Raw genomic sequence first — 12,321 nt, 5'->3', positions numbered from 1 at the left:
TGGGTTCCAATAGTACAATCCACTATTTTGCACCTGAAAAGACAGGTAATTGTAAAATACTTCCACCTATATTTTCAGAAAAAATGATAGAACTAGATTGTTTTATGATAGAAAGAGTACAGATGAAGTGTAAGATCAAATTTTCATGCTATATCAATTATTCTCCTGTTAGTTAAATATAAATTTATTGAGAAAGTGTACAAATGTATGTTGAGTTAGGAAGTTTTGGAGAATCGGAACCTGGTGGATCCTGCCCCCCACCCCGTGAGTATGTCCCTGATGGGCACTCGATTATAACTCTTTATATATCCCTCATTAATTGTTATAACTTTCTTCAAATATATTTTCGAACAGAGGGAATATTTATTTATTTATTTGAACACAATAGGTACGAGGCCTAATGATATTATGTTATTTATACATAATCTTAGTATGTGATTTATACAAGTTGGACATCTAAAAGAAAAATAAAAATTCGTCACCTGGATACATAAACTTAATTAAAATACAGATACATGATTATAATTTTATAAATGTTTAAATATATGATTTAGTTTACAATTACTGTGTTTCTATGTACATTGAATATTTACTATTTGACTTGTCAATAGTATATTGTTACGTGAAGTCCATTACATTAAATACTACTGTAACATTCATTTAAAATTTTGTTTTGTTTCTACTGGAATTGTTACGCATTTATTTTAATTAATATTTAATGACCAATCTTCTTTTAAATATAGCAAACTTGCATAAAAAATGAAAACTAGAATTCAGGGTAGAAGTGATCTATCTCCCCAACTGAGGTCTACTTTTTACTTTGAAAATCATGAGTGGTAGCTCCACGTTTCAATGGTATGGATATACTGTATGTTAATTAATTTACTGGTGTCTCCAATAGTGAACAGCAACATATTAACTCTAGAACACTTCAATAAAAAATGTGGATGCTTCTTATTTATTGTAGACTAATTTCCATACCGCATTTTCAAGTCGATTTGTTTAAGAAAAGAGAAGTGACTGATGTCTTTATTTGCTTATGTTCAAGAATTCTGTGGAAGTGTCAACTGCTATATAAATAACACTAAGTCTTCTTTAAGTGGATCACGTTTAAGAAAAACGATAAAAATTTAACATTGTAAGGAGTAGTAAATAAACTTTAAAAAAAGAAATGAAAAAAGGAAAAAAAAAACTCTTAGAGCTTTGGCTGAGTAGTAGTCTGGTCAAGGTCAGCAGCATTATTGCGTTCCAAGGTGTTGTGTAACTTGAAAAATCCAGTGTGAATATTCCTTTTAATCACTTAGGGGACGAAGTGTAAAATCGTGTGTTAGGATCGTGAATAATGGAAGTAATAGGAAAGTACTTCAACTTGTTTCGTGCACATTGTGCAACAGAATCGAGTGATGCCTTTAAAATGTTAGTCTCCGGTTTTCAATCAAGAAATGCATGGTTGTCATTTTTCTTTTTCATCACGTCTGTTGCTGTCGAGAAATTAATTTAGCAAATACTGTTTTATATTTACTGTATTATAATACTGTATTATTAAAATCACATAATAATATGTACCTTTAAATGTTGTTTTCTACACCCAATACTTCAATTAACAATAATTATAAAATACGATTTGTTAAATTGTTCATCTTTCTCGAATATTATTCATGACTAACAATACGCCATTCCTACCTTGCTTCAAAGGAAACATGAAAAGTCATACTGGGAGTATTATGTCTTAATAATTTGCTACTTTTTTTTTTTTTTTTTTTTAAGAATTTGTTGATATAGAGTTATATTGTTCGTCAAAATAAAATCTTTTAACATTAATAAATTTTCTTGTACGTTTTTTTTTCTTCTTTGGATTTTGAGGAGTCGATGATAAATATGAATACACTAAAATGATAAATAGGACTTGTGAATTTACTCAAATATTCCGCGCGAATGTTTTCATCCAACAGAATATAAAGTTTACGGGATCGTACTTTAGCAAAGATGCTTTTCCCGGAGCAATATTGTTAGTCCTTAACCGGTGAATAGTTTGGTGCGTCATTATGCAAACACTAGTAGGAACTTTTTTTTTTTCAATCCAGTTTATTAAGTTGGACAGAATGGATTTTCAGCTGTAAGTAGAAACGTACACTTGCTTTGTTGACTTAAGATAGAACGTTATCAACATGCCAGAGAAGCTAACAGATGGACAGATTTTAATTAGTCAAGTTGACAAGGAGCGAACATAATATTGTGTGCTTTGTACAAACTGTGAAGGTGACAAACAGTATGTGTAAGATGATCACTCTGCAAATATACACTTGTTACTGTGTTTCCAGATTCTCATTATAAAGATTAACAGTTGATTGATTTCAGTTCATCTTGACATACAACTGAAGTTAATTCTGCTAGAACCTCAGCTAAACAGCACGTTAAAACAATAAGCTATTGCTAACTTGAGCATTACAATTTCGATTTTTTTTTTTTTGTATGCATAAATCAAATATGCTCGTTATTCAGTTTAATTTGTTTGTGGATAATTTTTGGATTTCCTAATTTATTTTATATGTTCCATGTAAATTAAAATAAGGCCAGCCAAACTTGGTACACGTATTACATACAATCTGGAAAATAATACTTTGAAGGTAAGACCCCTAGCACCCCTAGGGGAGCAGGAAGAGGATGGCATGTAAAATGATTGGAAACAAACGATAATAGTGTCAAATCCATGACTTTCGGGGTCACTAAGTTGATAGTTGAATTCCAGTGATACTTGGGGCCAAGTTTAGTCAAAAATGGACATGTCAGCTAGCCCGGGCATAGATAGGGGCAGTGCTGAAGACATTGTTTATGGAGTAGCATAAATAACGAAGTTCAAAGGGATGGTTTGTAAAAATAATCGAAAACTATTTATATTAGTGTCAAATCCATATTTTTCGGGGCTGAGTCGAAGAGTGACATTCTAGATGTCGTTTAAGTTCAAGACCTCTTTCGCTATGGGTGGAGGGTAAGGAAGATGCCCCTGAGGTTGTCAACTTGCCACACGTGTTTCAGAACTTCCAAAATCCCTATTTTAAGGGGTAAGGGGGTTTCCATAATCGTTTTCACAACATTGAAATCTACGTTGTCTGTTGTTTGTGATCGCATCACATAAGACCGGCTGAAATGAATTTTCGACATAGTTAAAATCTACCTCAAGCTGATTATTTTTTCATCATATCACTTTGAAACGCGTATCCTAAGTGGGTTAGGAGGTTCAAAATTTGTCAGAAATATAATATACGTGTATTATGGGGTTTTATAATTACATTTTCATTGAAATTGATATTCTAAGGGAGAAACGAGGATTTAAATACATTCCACGAACCTAGTCTTTGCGCGCGAAGAATGGGCGTTTGAGATAGTAGTGGAACAAAATGTAGTAGACCCTATAAATCTTAGTTTAAAAAATATCTGAAACAGAGTATATTCTCTCTTATATAAATATTACTCTGCATTCATTGTGGTGAGATATTTCTTTCAGAACAAAATTAAGTATTTGTGCGAAATGTGTTGCCTTTTCATGAACCACAAATTGCTAAGTAGTACAGGAGTTAATCTTGCATGGGAAGGCTGATTTGGTTCTTATTGTACTATAGATTCACGACTCTCGCATGCATTTGATGTTGGAAAGGAACGATCATTGGAACAAAAGTATAACACTAAGAATTTAGTGTTACCTAATTTCAATTTTTCGCAACATGGGCATTGCTATTATTGATATAAATTGGAAAGAAAATTGTGTTTTTCTTTGCTGGTAAATGTAGTGATTCAGTAAAACTTTATTGAGGACGCAAATACAATGGAAGCAAATGTTTTCTATAATAAAACTGTCTTGAAGTGTATCGTTGAAAGCTGCGTTATTGGCCGAAAATAACATCGGAACCATAGGGTGCACGTGGTCGTTTAAAATGTGTCCTCCGAGCGTAGTCATGGGACCCAGGGAATACCAGTAAATTGTGACCCACAGATATTCAGCTATGTCTCACGATACAGAGGAGACAATTCGGAGCATAAGCTTCTTTGGGCGCCCGCTATGCATAAGCAGAACCTGTTGTTGGAAATTATTATTAAGTATTCTGCCTTTCGGCGGGTCTTGGGACTAATGATTTTTTTTTTTTTTTTTTTTTTTTCAATTTTAGATTTTGGCCTGGAAATGTTTCTTCCACTTTTGTCGATCTTCAGCTTCCTCTTTTAACTCCCGATATTTTCTCCTATCTTTCAAATCATCGATCAGCCCTGTTCTTCTTCCTATTCCTCGCGTCCCTTCCATATTTCCTTCTATGGCGGTGTCAAGAAGACAATTTCTTCGCAAGATGTGTCCAATCCAATTGGCCTTTCTACGAAGTATGGTGGCTAGAAGTGTCCTCTTTTCTTCTATCCGTTTTAAAACATCTTCGTTTGTTGCTCTCTCTGTCCATTTTATCTTCTCCATCTTCCTGCAACACCACATTTCGAAGCTCTCCAAATATTTCCTCTCTAACTTCCGTAATGTCCAAGTCTCCGAATCATACAGTCCAATGCTTCATATATAGCACTTGACCAACTTCTTCTTAAGTCCAATATTGGGTCTGCTAGTTAAGAGTGATCTTTTCTTGTTGAATGCTTCTTTAGCTATGGCAGTTCTTGACCTAATCTCTTTGGTGCAGTAAGCGTCTAAATATTTCCCTGATACTTGAAATTCTCGATCTCTTCAAGTTCTCTTTGTTCTACTCTGATCCGTAAGGGCGTGTTTCCACGGGATATTCTCATGACTTTCGATTTTCGGTGTTAATTTCCATTCTATACAGTTTTCCAGTGTCAACTATTTTGTCAGTCATCTCCTGTAGTCCTCCTTTGGTTTTAGCTATTATAACTGTATCATCTGCATACCTGATCTTGTTAATGATCTGCCCTCCAATCTTGAAATCTCCAATTCCCATTAATGCTTCTTTCATTAAACATTCACTGTAAATGTTGAATAATTGGAGTGACAAACTACATCCTTGTCTGACTCCTCTTCCAATCTCCACACTATTGGTTTCTCCTTCATTCAAGCGCAGCTTCACTCGTCCTGTGTACAGGTTTTGAAAGAGTCGTCGATCTCTCCAGTTGACTCCGATTTCTTTAAGTATTTTCAGAAGTTTCGTCCAATTGACTCGGTCGAAAGCTTTTCGCCAGTCGACGAATCACAAACACAACTCTTCCTTTACACCAATAATTCTTTCTGATATGATTCTCATCAATCCAATAGCATCTCTAGTGCATTTTCCTTTCCGGAATCCAAATTGATCTTCTAACCTTTCATCTACCTTACTTTCCAGCCGCCTATTCAGTATGCGCGCAATGATCTTTCCAGTGTGGGAAATCAGGCTAATGGTTCTGTGATCGCTGCACTTCTTTGCTTGGTTTTTCTTGGGCAATGCAATCATTGTAACATCAAGAAAATCCTTTGGCCATTCTCCACTCGGGTAGATCTTGTTAATAAGTGAAGTCAGTACTTTCATTGCGTTGTCTTGTAATCCCTTGAGCAAATCTACTCGTATGTCGTCTTCTCCAATGGCCTTTCTCCTTCGCATGTCTTTGATTGCTTGTACTACTTCACTTTTCAATATACTGATTGCTTGTACTACTTCCTTTTTCATCATCATCCACCTCTTCCTCTTCTTCGATCGCAATATCTTTGGGGTGGTTCTTCTGATCATACAGATCTTTTATGTATTCCTCCCAAATTCTAAGGATTCTTTGATGGTCAGTGGTTACATTACCTTCTTGATCGTCGATGCCGAACGTTCGTATACTTTTGTTAGCTTTCCCTCCTAATTCTTGTGTTTCCTGGTACATCAGATCATATCTATCGCGCCGTTGAAGTTCCATTATTTCTTCACATATCTGTTCCATGTACTTCTCTTTGGCTTTGTCTGTCTCTCTTCTCAATTCATTATTCATCCTTCTGTATTCCTTGATGTCCGTGTTTTTCACCCTTTTGCGTTCTTCCATCTTCTTAAGCATTGCTTCAGTTATCCATGTTTTTCTCGGTGCTCTTTCCATCCTCCCAATGTTATTGCGGAGTGTGTCTAGTAGAATCTGTTTAACTTTTCCCCAACTATTCTCTATATTGTCAACCACATCGCCCATTGCACAGAATTTTTCTTCAATTTCTTCTTTCACATCATCGTCGATATTTTTTAGTCGCTCCAAGTTCCATTTTCGATATTTCTTCCCATTTTTCTTGATCGAATTTAATCAGATTTGCACTTCCGCCACCAGGAGATTGTGATCCGAATCAATGTCCGCTCCTGGCAGTGTCTTCACGTCTCGTACACTATTCCTGAAACGTTGCTTCACAAGAATGTAATCGATTTGGTAGCGTTTCGTATCTCCTAGACTTTTCCACGTGTACAGCTTGTTATTTCTTTTCTTAAACCACGTGTTCATGACCACCAGATCATATTGCCTACAGAAATCGATAAGCATTTGACCTTGTTCGTTTCTTCAACCTAGTCTAAACGGTCCCACTATCTTATTCTCAACTCCTTCTCCTACTACGCTATTGAAGTCTCCCTTTACTACGGCGTTGACCTTACCTCTTCCTTCCTGATGCAGTATGTCACTAATCTGATCATACATTACTCCTACTTCATTATCATCATGGCCGGTTGTTGGCATATACACTTGTATTATCACAATATCCACTGGTTTTGCATGTAGTTTTACAAACTTCAAGCGGTCACTGCAGTGTTCCACTTTGGTTACACTTCTTGCTACTTCGTTTTTCATTGCTATCGCGACACCTTTCTCGCCCTTATCGCCACCCGAATAGTATATCCTGTAATTTTCCGATATTATCTCATCTTTTCCTGACCATCTCACTTCACTCAAGCCCATTATGTCCACCTTACATTTGTCCATTTCCACGTTTAAATTTTCAAGTTTTCCCTCACGTCGTAGAGTCCGTACGTTCCAGGTTCCTATGCTGAAATTAAAGTTATTATTTTCTCCTCTGATGATTGTTCTCGGAGCAGTCTCCACCCGGAGGTCGGAACGGGGGACTATTTTACCTCCGAAATTTTTTACCTCGGAAGAACCATCATAGTTATTTATTCTCCTCTTTCGTCCCTTCTGGGAAAAAGATAATGTGGTAGTATTCCCATGTTGTTGGAAATAAGGTGAGATAATCATATTACACATTTCCAGTCATCAGCGGTTCAAGTTCCAAACTTTGATACCATTTTATTCGCAATAAAGCGTTAGTATGTGTAATCAACGGTTCGAAAATAGCATCCCGACCGCGAGTGTTCAGATCACACAGCTCGCGTCAGACTGCAGTTGTAATAGATAGTTCCAGGTGCTGATAGAGTCCCGCAATCAGTTTTACTCAACGGTTCTTTCTGACAGTCGTCTTCAATATTGGAAAATCCTTGTCATTAATTTTTCTTTAGTTCACAATCCTCTTCGCCAGTGTTGTTTTATGATGAGTCCTGTAAGACATCACCTTAGAACACTTCCTTGTGACACACCTAATATGCTGGCCACTTGAAATATACTTGGGACCAGCAACAACATACTTAGAATGTTGACACTTTGGAACTTAAGAAGGTGTCTTAGTTTGCATTACCACAGTCTGCCCGATAATATATAAACTTCAAGACGTTTAAAACTTACTGGTTGCAAACTAACAAACTAACTTCTGTGGCCTGTGGAATCCGTAGGTTCAATGCCGCGCTCACCAAAAGTATTCGTTGACTTATATTCTTATTCAACTGGATCCAATTTCTACTTTGTATTCCTATTTTTACGAGATCCATCTTAATGTTGTCCTCCAATCTGCGCCTAGGTCTGCCTAATGGCCGTTTTCCGATTGGACTTCCAGTTAAGACTTTGAAAGCGTTTCTACTTTCTCCCATTCTGGTTACATAACCTGCCCACCTAAGCCTCCTAGATTTGACGACAATAACAATGTTTGGTAAACGGTATAAATTGTGTAGTTCCTCATTATGAAGTTTCCGCTATTCCCCAATCCCTTTCCTCTTCGGTCCGAATATTCGTCTCAGGATCTTGTTCTCAAATACTTTCAGTTTATGTTCTTCCCTCAGAGTAAGCGACCATGTTTCGCAACCATACAGAACAACAGGCATTATTATCGCTTTATATATTTTAAGCTTCAAATTCCTCGACAGAATTCGCGTCGTCAAGAGATTTTCAACTGAATAATAACACGAATTCCCTGCTTTAGTACACAGAAATTATCCACATTATCAAAAGTATTATTTGATGTTTTAATGTATCCATAATTTGCCGTATTACGATCCCGACGAACTTCTTTGTATTTAATCTTCTCTTGATTTACTTCTAAACCCATGTTCCTGCAAGCGGTGCGTAAGTATCTGAGCAAAAATATTCAGATCTTGTTAATCCTTATTATAAACGCAAAACGCCTTACTCTGGTCATTCATGCTAATTCCTAACAGTTGAGTCGGACTAAAGCCAGGTTGTCATTTTACAAGAATCTTGTAGCTGTCATAAAAAAAAAAAAATCTTGCAACCCTACAATATTTCTCCTTGTAAACATAGTCTTGAAAGGGACATACATTTTCTTTCTTTCTTTTCTTCTTTTCTTTAGTTTTTCTTTTTTTCTTTTTCTTTTTTTTACATCTTTCAAGGATTCAAACCATGTGCAACTTTCTGGGTCGTCTTGCTTGCTACCTGCTATTGACCTCCCGTTAAAATAAAGAAAAAAAAAGTTTTGCGGCTTCCGAAATGACGGATTCTTTTGGAAGGGGGAGAAAAGCGCGCCAAACTACACGTTTTAATGAGAAAGTTCACCATTTGTCCACTAGAGTGCATTGCTGCATAGGTGGAGATATCTTTCTTGCTTTCAGAAACTTGTAATGTGTAAACAGTAAATAGAAAGACCGGGTTGCGAGATTTTTTAATGACAGCCACAATATTCTTGTAAAATGACAGCCTGGCTTAATAATTGTTGCTAGCTACGCTGCCTCCTACCTGACACCAAAAGACTTCGCTGGCATATAGGTAATTTGGAGTCGGGCCAAATGCTTGGGGAGAGCAACTAGAATATGTTTCTAATATGTAAGTTTAAGTCGCTAAATCATTGCTATCTCATTTAAATAGACAGCGCTATCGCTTCTGGTGCTGCGAGGGGTTCGTTTTCGAGTGCCAGGAAGAGTGCAATGTGGTTAAAACCCCATACTTAGTCATAGCCACATCTGATGTAAACTCAGTATGAAAAAAAGTGTCTGAAACTTTTAAAAATACAAGTAGTCAAGTTGTCTTGAATAGTGTATACTCAAGTGTGTCGCAGACAGTACCTAGAACTTGGGTTAGCTCCTTATAACTATAGTCCGCGTCACCTGAACTGGCGTCTGGCATTAGCCAATAAGCTCACAGTGCGCTGATACTAAACCTTCAGGTAGGAATCTAATCATTCACAATTTTCCACAAATCCGAACAAAATCAACTATGAATGATTATATTCGTCTTTCATGGTTTAGTAACAGGGCACTGCAAGCTTATTGGCTGATGCCTCATACCAATTCGGGTGGCGCGGACTATAGTAAGTTTTCATATTAAGAAAAAAAATCGTCCTTTTTTAAGATCAGATCTTCGTTATAAGAAACACCGCATTCATTTACAACATAACCAACACTGCATTTATCATACTTTGTCGTTACTCAGATTAATATTCAGTAAAAAGTTTGCTCCATGTATTTTTATTAGTACAAATTCCAGATTTGTTGGTCCATTACTTAGGTACCAAAAGCCTTCACACTGTAGTATTTGATATAAGTATTAAGCTCGCCAGCGCCTACCACCTTGTGAAGTTAAGATTGCGTGAGATATTTTTAAAAAGCTCAAGAAAGAATTAAATTATTATTTTTTGTTAGACTGACCAATAACTAGTATTGTGATGCTGTTGTACTTATATGAAGTTGACGAGATTTGTCATCAATGGTTTAAAACAAATTATTATAATGTTGCTTGCCTTCACCGTGAAGAATAATGGAAAATCACAAATGGTCTATTCTGTGAAGCGTTTTGGTGTCTGAGTGAAATCAGCGTCGAGTGCTGTCTTTTGAGTTCCGATATTTGAACGTTGAATAATTAATAAAGCGCTAAGACAAGTGGTACTGATATATATTTCTCTTGTAGGAAATAAGTTTTTCTTTAAAATATTATCAATAAGTTGTAACATTGTTCTAGTGAAGTAAATGAATGCCCATTTAAAATATTTTGTATCCTCGTGAATAAATTCCAGTGTGACGACAAATGCAAAATTAATGTCACTTTCGATTTTTGGTTTCGTGGTAACAAAGCCTATACGACAACAAAGTAAAGTAAGCATCGATGTTTACATTCCTCGTTGGCAGCAGAGCAGGGGATTTGTCGCTTTTGCGCTCGAAGCATGATTTATGATACATGTTCTGTCATTTACTCCAGCTCATCTAATAATACCAACCCTTGGATGCTCCTGTATTAGCACTAAGTTGTTTGGATTGTTTCAAAAGCTGGTAATTATTTTGCTTCCAAAATGTAATTCCTTTCATTTTCCAAACGTATCATCACATAGTCTGCTGAAAGACCACATACATTCACATAGACATATAAAACACATACGCCAGTTGTGCTCTATTTTGCAGGAATAAATTCTGATTTCATTTTGATTGTACATATTTATGTGCTTTGATTTGTATATTAAGTGGACTTTTTGTATCATATAGTACTATTCCTATTCTCAGTACACTTTGTGCCCTTTAGTTTCAAAATTTTTGTCGTCTGGTGATCATATTCTCGTCTTAATTTCAGTCGTCTACCGTCTACTTGGCTGGGGAAACGTTGGTGAGTAGGGTTTCAAGCACGTTTCATTATATTTGGTGTTTTCTTCTGTCCCTGTTTTCATTGAGAGCACTGCTATATGCTAATGCCTTAGGTGTTAACACAACAATTACTAACGTGTTATTTCGTTCTACAGTATCTCGCCATAAGTGGAGTAATTGCATGAAACTGTATCAAGTTCCGTTCATATCTTCACGTAATTTTTATTTACCTTCCCGTGAGTTAATTTTGAGATAACGTAACACTTGAATTAAATGTAACCTGAACAGGACGTTGCAAATAATTAGCTCTACAACAGGATTATCGTACTTGAGTTATTGGTTACGTTAAACTGAATCTTTACACTTTGCCTAGGCAAAATTATTTGCTCGTAAATTTAATACCTCTAAAGTTATAAACTATATTGCTTTCATTTGCATGAGTACATCAGAGTTTAAGTGCATGACGTAGTAGGACTTACTTGAGTTTCCGTGTCTCAAGTTTTATTCGTCAAGTTCAATGTTCTGAAATTGTCATTTAAAAATGTATGCTTTTAGAAAGGTTATTTAATATATTTAATTTCCTGTAACCATTTTCAAGGGCTCTATGAACTGTTATTGAGACTCTTATGTCTTCGTCCTTCAATTTGATATTTAAAATCGTTCTCGTCACTCCAGTTGTCTTCGTCAGTTATTGTAAAGTTAAGGTTGTCAGCGTTGAATTTGCTGTAAGGAAAATGCTTGGAGCCAAACACACACATACACACAAAGGGGATAGTGGAGAAAGTTGCATTACGCATAGAAATGTCTACAAAATATATTTCTGGATTGATTTGAAGCATTTAAAATGGTCCAGATATTCGACTTTCGTGAGACATTCGCGAGAGGTGCATAAACTATTGCCTCGCAAGTTTTGAATGTAAAAGGCGAATACATAAGGTTTGCTATAGGTGCAGTTTGCCACAATATTATTGTTGATTTTTATCTTATCTCATTATCATGAAGATTGACACATAATTGACGCCGCATCTAAGAGTTCCCAGTTACTTTTGAACAGTCATATCCATTACATTTATTATACGAAATAGATACTGACACTATCAGGCCATCGGGCCACTGCACTGTACCACAGTTAACATCCAAATGGATATGGGTTGTGTGTGCTTGAATGTATGTCTAACGTTGAATCTAGGCATATCATAAGAGCCTAGTCTTGTCTGTTTACTGCAGCAAGCAAGAATAATAGGGATACCTGGCAACTCTTTGCAACTGTGCTTCAGCAAGGTGTCAGTCTTCTCGACAATGAGATCTGATAAATGTGTGGCACAGTGGTAAACCACTAAAATCGAGTTCTGTCAAATCGCACCTTTGGTAAACTGCAACATGCAAGAGGCCGAGGGGAAGATGGAAAGAATAATGTATAAGATCCCAGAAAGATGAGGAATTATAATTTGGACTGAATTGGCTTATCACGAATATAACTCTC

At 36.2% G+C, this 12,321-nt stretch overlaps 1 protein-coding gene across 4 annotated transcripts in view; it reads left to right on the top strand.

Annotated features, from left to right (window-relative positions):
• LOC145688045 (E3 ubiquitin-protein ligase Rnf220-like) overlaps window positions 1-12,321 on the top strand; it is a 403,656-nt gene that overhangs the window by 273,696 nt on the left and 117,639 nt on the right. The window contains exon 4 of one of the 4 annotated variants that reach the window (XM_081761747.1): window positions 10,828-10,860. The exons of the other annotated variants lie outside the window; for them this stretch is intronic. Coding sequence (XP_081617873.1) covers window positions 10,828-10,860 — 33 coding nt within the window. The remainder of the gene's footprint in view (window positions 1-10,827; window positions 10,861-12,321) is intronic. 4 annotated transcript variants of the gene reach the window in all.

The sequence above is a fragment of the Thermobia domestica genome, chromosome 6 (genome assembly GCF_964235325.1).
Source record: "Thermobia domestica chromosome 6, izTheDome1.hap1.1, whole genome shotgun sequence".
Classification (NCBI taxonomy): domain Eukaryota; kingdom Metazoa; phylum Arthropoda; class Insecta; order Zygentoma; family Lepismatidae; genus Thermobia; species Thermobia domestica.
Note: the sequence above shows the minus strand (reverse complement) of the source record. Positions and strands in the feature narration are given on the sequence as shown.